The following is a 13,421-nucleotide window of genomic DNA, read 5'->3' as shown; positions in this document are numbered from 1 at the left end:
GAAATGAAATTATGTACTACTATGGAAAAAATGCTGCAGTAGGTCGGGGTCATGGAAATGTCCCCAATTTTAGTTGTATACATCAGAGTTAACCATTCAAAATTTAATTTAGGGTAGGACAAAAGTGAGACCAGGGCATGTTTTTCTAGCAAGTCTAGTCAAAATCCTAAGAAACACATGACTCATTTTGGACAGGTAAACACTGGAAACCCACAGGTATAATTCAGAAGACTGATCCCTGATTGGTAATTTTGCCTGCAGGTTCGCATATCCTGGTGTGTTGATCCTGGTTGCTATTTTGATGTGCATAGAATACCATGAAAGGCGTGGCTTACTTTTGGATTAACTTTAATAGTTATTTTTATTAAAATTTTGTTCAGTTCTGAAGGATCTGGGCCTTTCTCACTTTAAGTACAGTTGGAAACCAGGATTCTAACCCTCACTTTGTACTAATTAATGGTGTGACCTTAGGCCAGTCACTAAAACTCTATTATCCATAGTTTCATAATCTGAGAAATGAGGAAGGGTGAACTAACAGATCCCTGAGAGTCTCTTCTAGCCCTAACATTTGTGATGCTGTGGTTCTCTTTTTCTGAGTCTACATGATTGTTTCTGGATGTTTGAATGACTTTAATTGGATAAGAGGGTTTTGTGGTAGTGGTGAAAACAAATACCCAGAACCAGTTAGCAAAGTTGACTGAGGAACGAAAGCTGTTCTTAACGTAGACATTTATGTTTGCTAAATTAAACCATACTTGATATTTGGAGGCAACAAGAAGTAAAATAAGATATTCTCACTATTCTTTCCATAGTCCTAATATGGCACAGATGTGATCATAAAATCCATATACAGCTTCACTATTATAAGTTTCTATTAGAAAGAAAATGTTAAGATAAAACCTAATTAGCAAATTAAGCTTTCATCATGTTTTAGACAGTGCAATATAATAGAAACAACTATTTTTTGTTGATTCCTTCTCACAGTTGTTATCTTTACCAATCATCCAAGTGTGTTTCCAAGTATAACTAGACCTCTACAGAGAATCTATCTGTGTATTTATCTAATGTATCTATCTAGAGACTCTTCTAACACTGTGTGTATGTGTGTGTATGTGTGTGCAATCAAGATGAGATTTATATAGCTCCTGTGTTTAAAAAATGGATCTACCAACTTGTACTCTTAAAAGTCATCAGTAGAATAGACCATTTTGAAATTAATAGTCAAGAATAAGTTGTACAAGAAACTGCTTATTTTAGTGAGTGGAGGATCACCTTGGAGTCAGGAAGACCCAAGTTCAAATGTAACTTCTGACACATATTAGCTGTGTGATCAGAAGTTGTCACTTAATTTCTCCGTCCCCCAGTCAGTTTTCCAAGACTGTAAGTTAAAGACAAGTTGCAGATCTGAATTGGTGGAGATAGTTTCTACATTGAGAATTCTCTATAGTGATGCCATCACAGTTCCAGACCAAAGCTATATTAAACTAATATACCAAATTGAGTAATACTATGAACTTTTGAGTGATTATATCAGTTCTAATTACTGAATGATGTGGACACACTGCCAGAAATCAACTTAATGCATATCAACTACCAGCTCAAGAAATAGAGAGCTTCTGGTTTCGTTAAGTGCTGAGAAGAAAGGTGGTTTTGCCAAACAAATAAGTTAGCTGGTTATTGAAAAAAATTACCCACAGATGAGGATTGATTCCATATGGCAGTGAGTCTTTAACAAAAAAAAGATCATTTTTTTAACCCAACCTACGACAATTTGCTTTCCGTACATATATATATATATATATATATATATATATATATATACACACACACACACATATATACATACACACACACACACTCTATGAACCTATGACAATTTGCTTTCCATATGTATATACTATGAAGTGTGTATCAGTGGTGCAGTAGTTATCTCCAAGAAAAACAACCACATATTGCTATGCCACCTGCTTGAGGTTTGGAAAATTAGCATTGAGTGTAATACAGACTTTGATCCAGGGATTTTTTTTCTCTGAGACATTTACATGAAAACAGAACCTTTGATTTTAATAACTCATCTGTTCCTACTGCTTATTTCCCACCTGAACTTGTCATAATCCACCATGAGGGACATTGCAGCTGGTTGCTGTGATTGACACCAAAGAAAAGATTATGACTTCAGGTAGAGATTAAGCAGAAGGAGCAGATCATTTCTTAAAGATGCAGGGCCAAATTCTGCCTTTTCAATGGATGCATAAGCCTTTTGTTGATAGTAATAGGAATCATAGGCATGGGTTTGGAGAAGAACAAATAAAAAAATAGCAACACTTTGAGAGTACTAGGGCTTTAACCAAGAGAAAAAAAGCAGAAGAGGGAGTAAAATTCAAAATAGAATTGTTTCAGAAGAAAAGGTTGTAGTTTCCATGACATACTGACAGTTTAGGAGATTTTGTCATGAGCAAGGTTATGTTTCCTTATAATAAAGGCAATATGGTATTAATCTGAATGTAGAATATACTCCTTCCCTAATCTCTGCTGCATCATCCAACCCCCCTCCCACCCCAGTCACCCCTCCAAAATCTGGCTTGTGTGAAATCTTAGCATAGCCTAATCACACTCTTAGTAGATAGAAGAGAGGGTGACAACATATGTGGAGATTGAGAATAAGAGAATGATACTTTTAAGTAGCAAAAATAAAGAGAGCAATGATGTTGGAAATGGAAAAAAAAAGATAAACGAATGTACTAGTAATAATTTCATAGAATTTTTTGTCCTTTCAGAGAGATCTCATTTTTGAGGCAGCCTGTTATGGTAATGATGTGGACCAGCATGACAGATGTAGCAAATGAAAGAATATGTGCTTTTGATGTATTCCTTGCCCCCTTCTGGAATGTATTGTCAACGTCTCTTCCTCATTTCTCCCCAAATCCTTTCACGCTATGATAACCAACCAAAATGGTAGAGGGTTTTAAAGTGCATATTCTTATTTCTAGGATTTAAAATTTAAGTCCTGATTATAAATATTCTGTAAGTTGTGAGCATGAAGAGTGCTTTGTCTTTTCAAAATTAGTGTCTTATAACTGTAGTTTTTCTAATGATTCAGCTAGTGGTCAAATAGACTGTTTCTGTGCACTCCATAACCCACACCTGTATTTATTTGTTCGTCACTCATATCACTGTATATGTTGAGGCTTGGTTCCTTGCCCTAAGGTCAGCACAATTAAAGTTATTTCCTCCTCACCTGTGTATTTCTAAAAGAGGATTTAGTTATATTAGAAAATGTTCATTACATCTTCTCAGAGCTATACTGTGTCAGAAATTGCACATTTAAAATTTTATTTAAAGTGTCTTAGTGAAACAAAAATTTTAATAAAATTTTATTTTCGGAGAAACTTTATGAATGTACATAAATCTAAATGAAATGGCATCTGATATTTAATTAGCTAAAAATATATAGGCGGTTAGCCCAAGAAATGTGGCTAGATCACCTATTTTAGTAGCAGGTCACTGTTAACCCTGCGTTTACTGCAGTTTGCTAATTAGGTCACAACCTATACAAGCTCACCAGAATTGTTACTGCCCTCCTTCTTCCATCAAATTCCCAGATAGTAAAATGAATGAAATTAGTGTTCGTTCTTTTCTGTCCACCTGGCATAAATCAGTGTTCTCCCTGGTGAATGAACAGATGGCTGTTTATAAGACTGCTCCTATCAGCTGTCTCGTCTGTTTGTCATTATTGTTGCATCTGTAAATACTTGTTGATGAAAAAGTCACTAAGTTAGAGAACATCTCACTATTATTACTCACTGTTTTCTCACACTATAATGAAAAGAGCACTGGACGTAGAGACAAGGAACCTGAATTTATGGCCTGCATTGCTCTTTATTAACTGTGTGAACTTGAACTAGCCCCTGCATTTCTCTCTGGTCTCATTTTCCTCAGCTGTAATATCCTCATTTAGACTAGATGATCTCTAATGCCCTTTCCCATTGTAGATTCTATGGATATACTTGAGAATATACATTAAAATATAAGCCTCTTTGGAATTTACATACAAAAGGCACACACAACTGAAGTATCAGTTTGGTTAATCCCACATCCAGTGAGTCTGTAAATTGTAGTAGTTAAATGTGATAATTTGTATTGGTTTTGCAATCTACATATTAACTTTTGTGCAATTTTTTCTTTTTCAGATATTCTTGGAACAGAAGATCTTGCTGCAGATACGCCTGCCAACAATGGTGTGAGATTTTACCCCTGGACTATTGATAACAAATACTATTCTGCAGACATCAATCTGTGTGTGGTGGCAAATAGATTCCTCGTCACAGCTGAAATCGCAGAGGCTGTCCAGGCTTTCATTGTTTACTTTGACAGCACCCAAGTATGAACTTGTTTTTTGTTTGGTTGGAGTTTTTTTTGCCTTTTTGGTGAGGCAGTCAGGGTTAAGTGACTTGCCCAGGGTCACACAGCTAGTAAGTGTCATGTATCTGAGACTGGATTTGAATTCAGTGTCCTTCTGACTTCAAGGCCAGAGCTCTATCCACTGTGCCACCTAGCTGCCCCAAGAACTTGTATTTTCATGGTCCCTATAAGAGACCTTGTTGGTTTACTTGGTGTTCTTTATATTTTTTAGTGGGGATAGGAGAGGGGCAGCTTGATGCAAACCATCTTTTAATGTGTACTTTTTGATATTTTCCCCAAGAAATCTGGTCTTGACAGTGTTTCATCATGGCTTCCATTGACAGAAGAATGGCAACCAGAGGTGATGATCTTGGTTTGTGACAGAGTGTCTGAAAATGGTGAGATGCTAAAATAGTACACATTTGCCAATTTCTTGGTATGCAGAGTATATGAGCATTTCCTTAAATTAAAATGCTGTGTAGTATGTTGAAGGCTTTATATTTCTGACAGTTTTTAGCTAGCCAAAGGCTTTTTGAAAAAGTATGAAGTATTTGAAAATGAGCCTTTTAAAAATTTTTGGTCAGGAATCTTTAGTTTCATTTGTATATATGTAGATATACATATGTCTGTATAGATCTATATCTATAGATATATGTGTAATTTCCCCATTTTAAAACTTGTCGTTAAGGAGGAAAATTAGAGAGGCATAAAGCCTGTACTTTGGTGGCATTTAGTGTTTTATCTTCGTGCACATATTATTTTTACTTTCTTTAGGTGTAAACCGACCAAAAGCTCAAGAATGGTGCATCCAACATGGCTTTGAGTTGGTAGAACTTAATCCAGAAGAATTACCTGAGGAAGATGGTAAGTGGTTATAATGTATATCTGCTTCAGTAGAAAACAGCAATCTAAGCTAGGCATGAGAGAATACAAATACATTCTCTCATGTGGCAAGAGTCACAATGAAAATCAGAAAGCTTTCTTCATTTTTAACCTGTTTGAAAGACTTAGAATAAATAATGATTCATTCACTTGACTGTCAATAATTTGCAAAAAGTTCTCTTGTTTAGGCTGAATTAGTGGAGTAGACCCTTTCTTACCCTTTTTACAAAAAATGCTAAAGTCTGCCTCTTCATAATGGATTTTGTTGAACTGAGGTTCCCCCGCACCCTATCTCAATCTTTTAGCAACTGAGGACTGAATTCCTAAAGTGACCCTGGGACTGTCGTATCTACTTATTTGTTCTTTTGGATCTCTTAGAGCCAAGCAAACTTAGCATGGTTTCTCTGAGGTGGTAGCTCTGGTTAAAGGAGGTTGTAGGAAAAACCGTGGATGCAAGAGCATGTAGGTTTTGGACAGTGTAGGAAATTGGCTCTTCCTAGTATCCAAAGGAGGATTTCATACACTACAGTATCATCAGATTTTAGACTCTGCATTTTCATTGTCATCCAAAAACATTTCTTGGGTTCCAACTGTATATAAAATACTGTGCTAATTGCTGGGGGTAGGAAGAGGTGCCAACAAGTTTGTAATAAGTTTAGCTGGGATACTAGGGTAATGTGCTAACTGCCAGGTGAGTAGTATGGATAGCAAGCACTGGAGGAGTTGAGGGCCTGTGGAGGTCAGAGTTGTACAGGACTTAGAGAAAGGTAGTTCTTAATTGGAGCTGGGGCGGGGGCGGGGGAATGGAATTATAGGTAAGAGCAGTGGAAACAAAAGGGAAGGAACAGAAATGGTCCTGGTGAGGAGGGGACAGGGAAGAAACCTGTCTGGCTAGAATAGCCGGTCTTTTAGAGGAGCAATGAGAAATGAGGTTGGAGACGCAAGCTGGGGCTAAGTTATAGAGAATGTTGAATAGCAGACTGAGGAATATGTAGGGGATCATACAAACCTCATGAGTGTTCTTTAGGAAGTTGGTATGAAAATAGGTATTTCTAGAATCCCTCTGTGCCCCAGTTTATTTTATGATGTTTTCCAAAATGTCTTCTCCTTGAGAAGAAAGATATTGTCAGATGATGGAAGCACAAAATTGAAATGAAAGATCTAGGCTATTTTTCTCAAATTCTAAAAAAGTATTGAAGATGGAGATTAACAAATAAAACAATACCTTCTTTGTCTTTTTTAAAACCTCCCTGAACATGTGTTCTGTTATTAAAATGTGAATGTTTCTTCTTTTAGAATTTTATTATCACACTAACTTCAAGGCTCAACACTTCTCTTATTTTGAAATATTTTCTGTTAAAATTTCAATTCATTTATACCATACCCTGTTTCTACCTAAAGCTCTGAGCTCCCAGTTAACCTTAAAATTAATAACAACTCTAATATTGGAAAACAGATCCTAACTTTCTGGTTCATCCAACACATATGTAACTGAAATGACAAGATAGGTAGCCATTGTGTTTAGAAAGCTATGTAACATCAACTTAAAAGGAGGAGCTTCTTTAACAGGATGACTTTGATGGGTTGGTTTAATTGTGTTGCTAAAGTTGCATCTGTACTAAGCTGTAGCATCGAGACTAATGACCAGCCAGGATGTTGGGGCTTTTTAAAGGGGTCATTATAAGTGGTTGTATTGTCTGCCTTCCCCACTTTCTCAAAACATTTACAGAAAGAGGTATAAAACAGCCTCAAAGTTTCAACAACATGCTGAAACACCTTGCCTCTTGTGGCTGTACTGATCTGCTGCCTAACATTGCAAACAGCTTTCAGCTTTCAAACCACTGTGGCTTTTTGTTTCTGATTTTTACTGTTTTTGTTTTGCTAATCATCTGGTTTATTGGTCCCCTGGTGTATTCATTCACTAGGTCTAAAAGTACTTACTAATACTGGAAGTGTTTGCAGTGTATCAACTGGGGATGTTATCAGGCCTGCATAAACTCAGCATGGTCAATCTAAGACTTTTTTTGTTTGTTTTTTTGGTAAGGCAATCGGGATTAAGTGACTTGCCCAGGGACACACAGCTAGTAAGTGTCAACTGTCTGAGGCTGCATTTGAACTTGGGTCTTCCTGACTCCAAGGCCGGAGCTCTATCCACTGCGCCACCTAGCTGCTTCAATCTAAGTCATTTTTTGCTACTATCCTTTTGAACTTCTAGCTTCTTGAATGCTAGGAGTTGAATTTCACAGCAACAGTGAATAGATATGAGTTTTATATTTTGTGAGGTATCCTAAATGCCCTTTTTTCAGGAAAAGATCTTTTTAAACTTTTTCATTATTGCCTTCCTAATAATATGGTACCTAGATATATTGTCATTTTTTCTTGAAAAGGTAGTTCTCTCTTATTCTTTTCCAACTCTGACTCAAACCTTAACCAGTTTCTTCATAGAAGTAAAATATTAAGAGGGATCTCAGAAGTTGTTTAGTCCATGCTCCTTTCCAATATACAAATGCTTTGTACAACATTCCCGAAAGATAGCCATCGAGCTTTTGTTTGAATGCTTTTTAACTTTGACAGGTAGGCCATTCCATTATTAGACAGCTATTTGTTAAAGTTCTTCCTTGTCTTGGCTGAAATTAACTTCCTCCTAATGGTCTTGATTTTTAGTTCTGGAACAGAAATAAGTCTTTTTTCTGTTCCAAATGGCAGTTCATCAGCTATTTGAAGATCTTCATAATATTCTGCCCACTACCCTGCTCTAACCGGAATTGAATTTTTTTCTTCTCCAAGGCTAATTAGCAGCTTCCTTAAAACATTATTTCTAGCTGTGTGACCATTATGGATGTGTTCTGTCTTTTAAAGTATGGTATCTGGCACTGAACATAATATCTCAGATGTTGTCAGATTATCAGTGAGTACAGTGGGCCTATTACCTACTTTAAACTGAACAGTATTAATATTGATTCAGTCTCAGATTATATTAGCTTTTTTAGCAGCAGCAACTGTGTTAGCTTCCATTCTTTTTTTCCACATGAACTACTGTCAAGTTAGTCCTCCCTTGGCCTATCCTTAAGCAGCTACTTTTCAAACCTAAATTATATGTCTTTACATTGATCCTTGTTACATTTCATCTTCTTGGGTTGCGCCTATTGTTGCATCCTTTTGAGATATTTTTGAATTCTTCTAAAGGATTAGTTTTGTATCATATGTAAATTCAATAAGCCTATTTTCATTTGAGGCTTTGGTAAAAATGTTGGGCCAATAACTGAGCCCTCTGGCATGCCGTGCCATTAGAGATCTCCCTTCCTGTTTTCTCTTTTTGAATATGGGTGTTTAATCAGTTGAGAATGCTTTCTAATGTTAGTCTTTTCCTTCTATAATCATGAAATTATAAATCACTGAAAGTATAAATATTTCCATTAAGGTAGCTACTTTATATCTGTTATCTAGACCATAATTTTTTTTCTTGAAGATATACTTTATTGATGCCTGTTATTTTTACATCATAGTTCTCCCATACATACATGCAAAATGAGCCTTCTGTTATAACAGGAAAAAATAGTTGTTAAACCAGCTGGTGCAATGTCCACCCTGGCAAACTGTGCAGTGGTCCATGTCTGTCATCTCTCACGTCTCTACCTACAGAGAACATGTGCATTTCCTTATCTTTCTGTGGGACTGCGGCTGGTTACGATGGTTATTCCAAATTCACCTTCTTTGTTTAAGCCCTGCTCATTGTATGGATGTTCTCTGGGGCTCCATTTTATCCTGTATTGTTTCATATAAATTTTCTCATGTAAGTTCCTCATCTTTGTCACTTCTTATGATGTTGTAGTAGTCAGTTTACATTTCTCTGCCATAGGTTCTTCAGCCATTCCTCCAAAAGCCTAATTTCTGCCAGATTGCTTTTCAGCTTTCCCAGTAGTTGTCGTAAAATAAGGAATGCTTCCCCATGTAATTTATTTTAAAGTTAACAGCATCCTAATGAAATGTGGCTGTGATGACTGTCCCATTGTTTAGAAGAAGATCTCTCAGTGTCTTATTTCTTGTTTATAGTGTCCTTTTGTTTGTTACAATGACAAGTTCTAATGACTTTACTTGCCACATATTAAATCTTTATTTTTTGATCAGAAAATACTTAGTTAAGCACTTTCCATTACTAAGTAGCAACCAGCTAGGTGGCATGGTGAATAGAATGCTAAATCTGGAGTCAGCAGTACCCAAATTTGAATTCATCCTCAGACACTGTGTGGCTGTGTGATCTTGGGCAAGTTATTTAACCTGTCTGCCTCAGTTGCCTCATCTGTAAAATGGGGGTGATAAAATATACCTCCCAAGGTGATTGTAAGGATAAAATGGGATAATATTTGTAAAGTGCTCTGCCAGCCTTAAAATGCTATGTAAATATTAGTTATTATTATATTGTTACCATTTATCTCTTTTGAGAACTTACTGGATTCATTGCACTATACTAGATGCTTGGGTTTACTCACTGAGTAGAGGACAAAGTCCCTACCTTCAAAGACCCCTCAGTTTCTCTCTAGACAATTTTTGTTATTGCTTCTGTTAGTATCTAGAAGTCCCAAAGTCCTAGGGATAGCTGTCTTGCATAGAATATCATTGTCCATTATATCATTCATTTGTGTGTTACTCTTTGTGATTCTGTGGACCATATATTCATGGGGTTTTCTTGTCAAAAATACTGGAGTAGTTTGCCATTTCCTTCTCCAGTGGATTGAGACAGACAGGGTAGGTGATTTGCCCAGGGTCACACAGCTAGTAAGTATCTGAGACCAGATTTGAACTCAGTTCTTCATGATTCCAGATCCAGTGGTCTATCACTTTATGGAGTTTAGTTTACAGAATAGTCTTATCAGTAGTGGAGTAATCTCTAAATTTGCTTGACAATCAAAGTACCAATTAGATTTACTTATGTACTCAGCATTTGCTGGGCATCTACTATGTATAAGGTACTTATAAAAACTTTTTTAGTTATACATGTAACATAATTTGAGTAAAATTTGGTTTTCCTCTCCTTCAATTAGATGACTTCCCAGAGTCTACGGGGGTAAAGAGAATCATACAAGCCTTGAATGCCAATGTCTGGTCAAATGTAGTAATGAAAAGCGGTAAGTAACTGCACTGAAAGGAGTCCATATCTTCTGTTTTTGAATCCATTGAAAAATGATATAAGTTTTAATTTTGCTAACCTGTTTGGATAAGAGAAAGTTTAGTTACACTCTGGTCCCCATTTGTAGAAGAGACAAAAGTAGCATTTCTAAGAGCTTCGCACATGTGTATAGTTGTTTGTTCATTCAGCTAATATTTCTTGAGCACTCATGTTCAAAGGTCTGTGGTAGGCCCTGAAGGAGATCCCAGTAAAATGTGAAATAGGTCTCAGTACTTTAGAAACGTATAGTCTGAGGAGACAAGGCATAAATATAAACAAGCGAGTAATGATACAGTATGGTGTAACTAAATGCAAATCCGAAATAGTCATTGGCTATGAGCGTGATAGTTGAGAGAAAAGAAATAAATCAATATGGGCTGGAATAGTCAGAGAATGCTTCCCAGACATCTTGAACTGGACTTTGAAGAATAGGTGAAGGGTTTTTGTTGTCTTTTTTTTTTCATCGCAACCTTTTGCCAATATCCTTCCCACTCCACAATTGAATCTTCCCTTGCAACAAAGAAAAAGTCAAACAAGACCAAACTGATCATAGTAACTGAGTGTGACAGCATATGCTGTGTTCAATACCCTTAGTCCTTCTCTTTATTGAGAGGAGGGAAGTAGTGCATTGTCTGTTTGCTGTGACCAAGATTGTTCATTGCATTTAATCTAAGTTGGATTGCGTTTTAGTATTTCCATTTATATTTTATTGCAGTTATTGCATCTGTTTTTCTCTTGATCCTGCTTTGTTCCCTCTGTATTGGTTCATATAAGCCTACCCTTATTTCTTCTAACTCTTCATGTTTATTGCTTCTTACCGTGGAGTTGGTGGAATTTTGATAGGTTGGGAAGGAAGGGTGGAGAGATTAAGAGAAATCTTGGCATCAAGAAAGAGCCTAATCTGTTTGGGGAGTACAGTATATTGCCTTGGAATTGAGGTTTCATGCTAGGGAATGGTAGAGATAAGAGTAATAGCCGGGTGAAGATGAGAAGATGGAAAGCCTTGAATGCCGGAATGAGAACTTGGGACCCTATCCTGAAGGGGAGGAGTGAAGTATTATACAGGTTTTGGAATTGATTGGTGGCATGAAATGACTGTTGTAGGAAGCTAAGTCTGGCAGCACTCTGTGAGGTGGAGTAGAGTAGGGAGAAACCTGTAAGCTAGAAGCATGATCCTAAAGCTGCTAGGGGAGTCTGAACATGAGCTGAAGAAGCCCTGGCCTAAGGTAGTTTTAGTGGAAATGGAGAGAAAGGAATGATTAGAGAGATGATTTTGAAGTTATAAGATGCCTGGCTTGTCTAGGGCATACTAGGCTCCTCTTTTAGTCTTCTTGTGATCTTTTCTCATCATACTCTAATAACCTTTTTAGTCTAGTACTGAGTTGCCTTTAAACATATTCTGCACTACCAGTAAATACCAGAAGGGAATAAAAAACCATCTTCCTTTGCTCTGGAAGCCCTTTGTAAAAATTTAATTTATTAAATTATTAAAGGGGATAATCTCTTTTAGTTCTGATAAAATGTCTGCTACACATCCCAAGGACTACTTCTAATTGTAAAACTAGAGCATCTCACCATGTTCTTCAGTCACTTTAGGTTGAAATGAAACTCAGGTTCCTTCAGCTGAGCTTTTACATGGGACTACAGTGTGCCTGAGGTCTCTTCTGTCTTCTGAATTTGTTAAAGCTCTGTCTGGCACAATGTCAGTGTATCAGAATTAAAAATGAAATGAACCTGCATCACGCTTTGTTTATATGGAGGAGTGCTAGCTTTCTGGATAATCTTTGCAAGTTTTTAGTTGCCTTTGTGTTCTGTAGTATTAAAACACTGGATTTCCTTAGCTTCTGACTTTTTTTTTTTTACCCATTTTACTTATTTTTAAGTGCGTGTGAATCTTTCAGGTACCGAGTCTTTAAAAAAAAAACCAACTCAACATAGTTTTGGAGATATAAATTGTGTTTTTCTCCTAAAATGCTCCATTAATTAACATGGCTATCCTTTTTGTGTTATGAAGACTAATATTTGTATGAACAGTCAAGGTACATGTGGTAACTTCATGGAAATCTTGAACTTTATACAATATAGGTTCTAGAGCCTTGTAAAACCAGTTTGGGCAAAGACCAAGCTGACGTACAGGATTCCAGTTCTGTTACATACTTTAAAACTTAATTGTCGTGTCAGGTAGCACTGAAAATACAAGAATTTGACTGAGTTTTTTGTCTTTGCATTGTATTGGGATCTTAATTGCTATTGAAAGGGAAAGTAGTGCTACATCAGAATATTTAGAGTTAATTCAAAACTTGGAGACAAAGTGGCTTCCTGCCTACTTTCCTTCTCCTTTGCTTTGCCACCAAATAAAATATATGTTTAGTAAGACCCAAAGACCAATTACATGTTCCCTGAATGAGGATTTGTGGTTTAAGGGAGAGGCCAGCCTGATTCATTAGAGGCTAAGTCTACTGGCTAGTTTTTTTCCCTAGATTTTTTCCTTCTCTCCCATCTCTTTATATATAACCTATATGTAAAATGCAGGCCTAGAAAACCAATTTAGATTTTAGGATATCCTGTTCTTTCGTTTTTAGTACCATTCCCCCAGAAGCATAAGCATTATTTTGTTCTTAAAGCCATGTCCTCCTTTATTCATCTTCTGAAGAGTATCTGATGACCCAAGTTCTAGGCCAGGTTCTGTGCCTTTCATTGAATCTTGAGTAAACTTTATTCTGCACTTTCTCTGTCCCCTCGCTCCCATCTCCCTCCCCTGCTTCCAGTACCAGTTCCAGGTGTGAATGTGAAGTCCCTAATTTTGTTGCTGAGCCATTTGTTGTCTCATGTAGAGAAGAGTGGGAGAAGGGGCTCAGTGGTATTAAAGCTGACTGGAACCCAGAAGTTAAGGCCACTTGATCATGCTAGGAAATCAGTCACAGCAAGAAAAGTGATTTGCAAGATTGGAGGATTTCTCTCTAGTGTATTT

At 36.8% G+C, this 13,421-nt stretch overlaps 1 protein-coding gene across 9 annotated transcripts in view; it reads left to right on the top strand.

The window, feature by feature from the left end:
* The window catches only part of AAGAB (alpha and gamma adaptin binding protein), a 61,467-nt gene that overhangs the window by 15,792 nt on the left and 32,254 nt on the right, over positions 1-13,421 (top strand). For 8 of the 9 annotated variants that reach the window (XR_002323719.2, XR_002323718.2, XR_002323716.2 and 5 more), the window contains exons 2-5: positions 4,191-4,381; positions 4,703-4,799; positions 5,176-5,265; positions 10,326-10,409. Coding sequence is in view for 6 of the 9 variants with exons in the window: in XM_020982755.2 (XP_020838414.1) it covers positions 4,191-4,381; positions 4,703-4,799; positions 5,176-5,265; positions 10,326-10,409 (462 nt within the window). In the remaining 3 variants the exon portion in view is untranslated. The remainder of the gene's footprint in view (positions 1-4,190; positions 4,382-4,702; positions 4,800-5,175; positions 5,266-10,325; positions 10,410-13,421) is intronic. The other variant, XM_020982778.2, reaches the window with a different exon arrangement.

Source organism: Phascolarctos cinereus, unplaced genomic scaffold (genome assembly GCF_003287225.1).
Source record: "Phascolarctos cinereus isolate Bilbo 61053 unplaced genomic scaffold, phaCin_HiC Scaffold_3;HRSCAF=262, whole genome shotgun sequence".
NCBI lineage: Eukaryota > Metazoa > Chordata > Mammalia > Diprotodontia > Phascolarctidae > Phascolarctos > Phascolarctos cinereus.
This window is presented reverse-complemented; position numbering and strand designations above follow the sequence as displayed.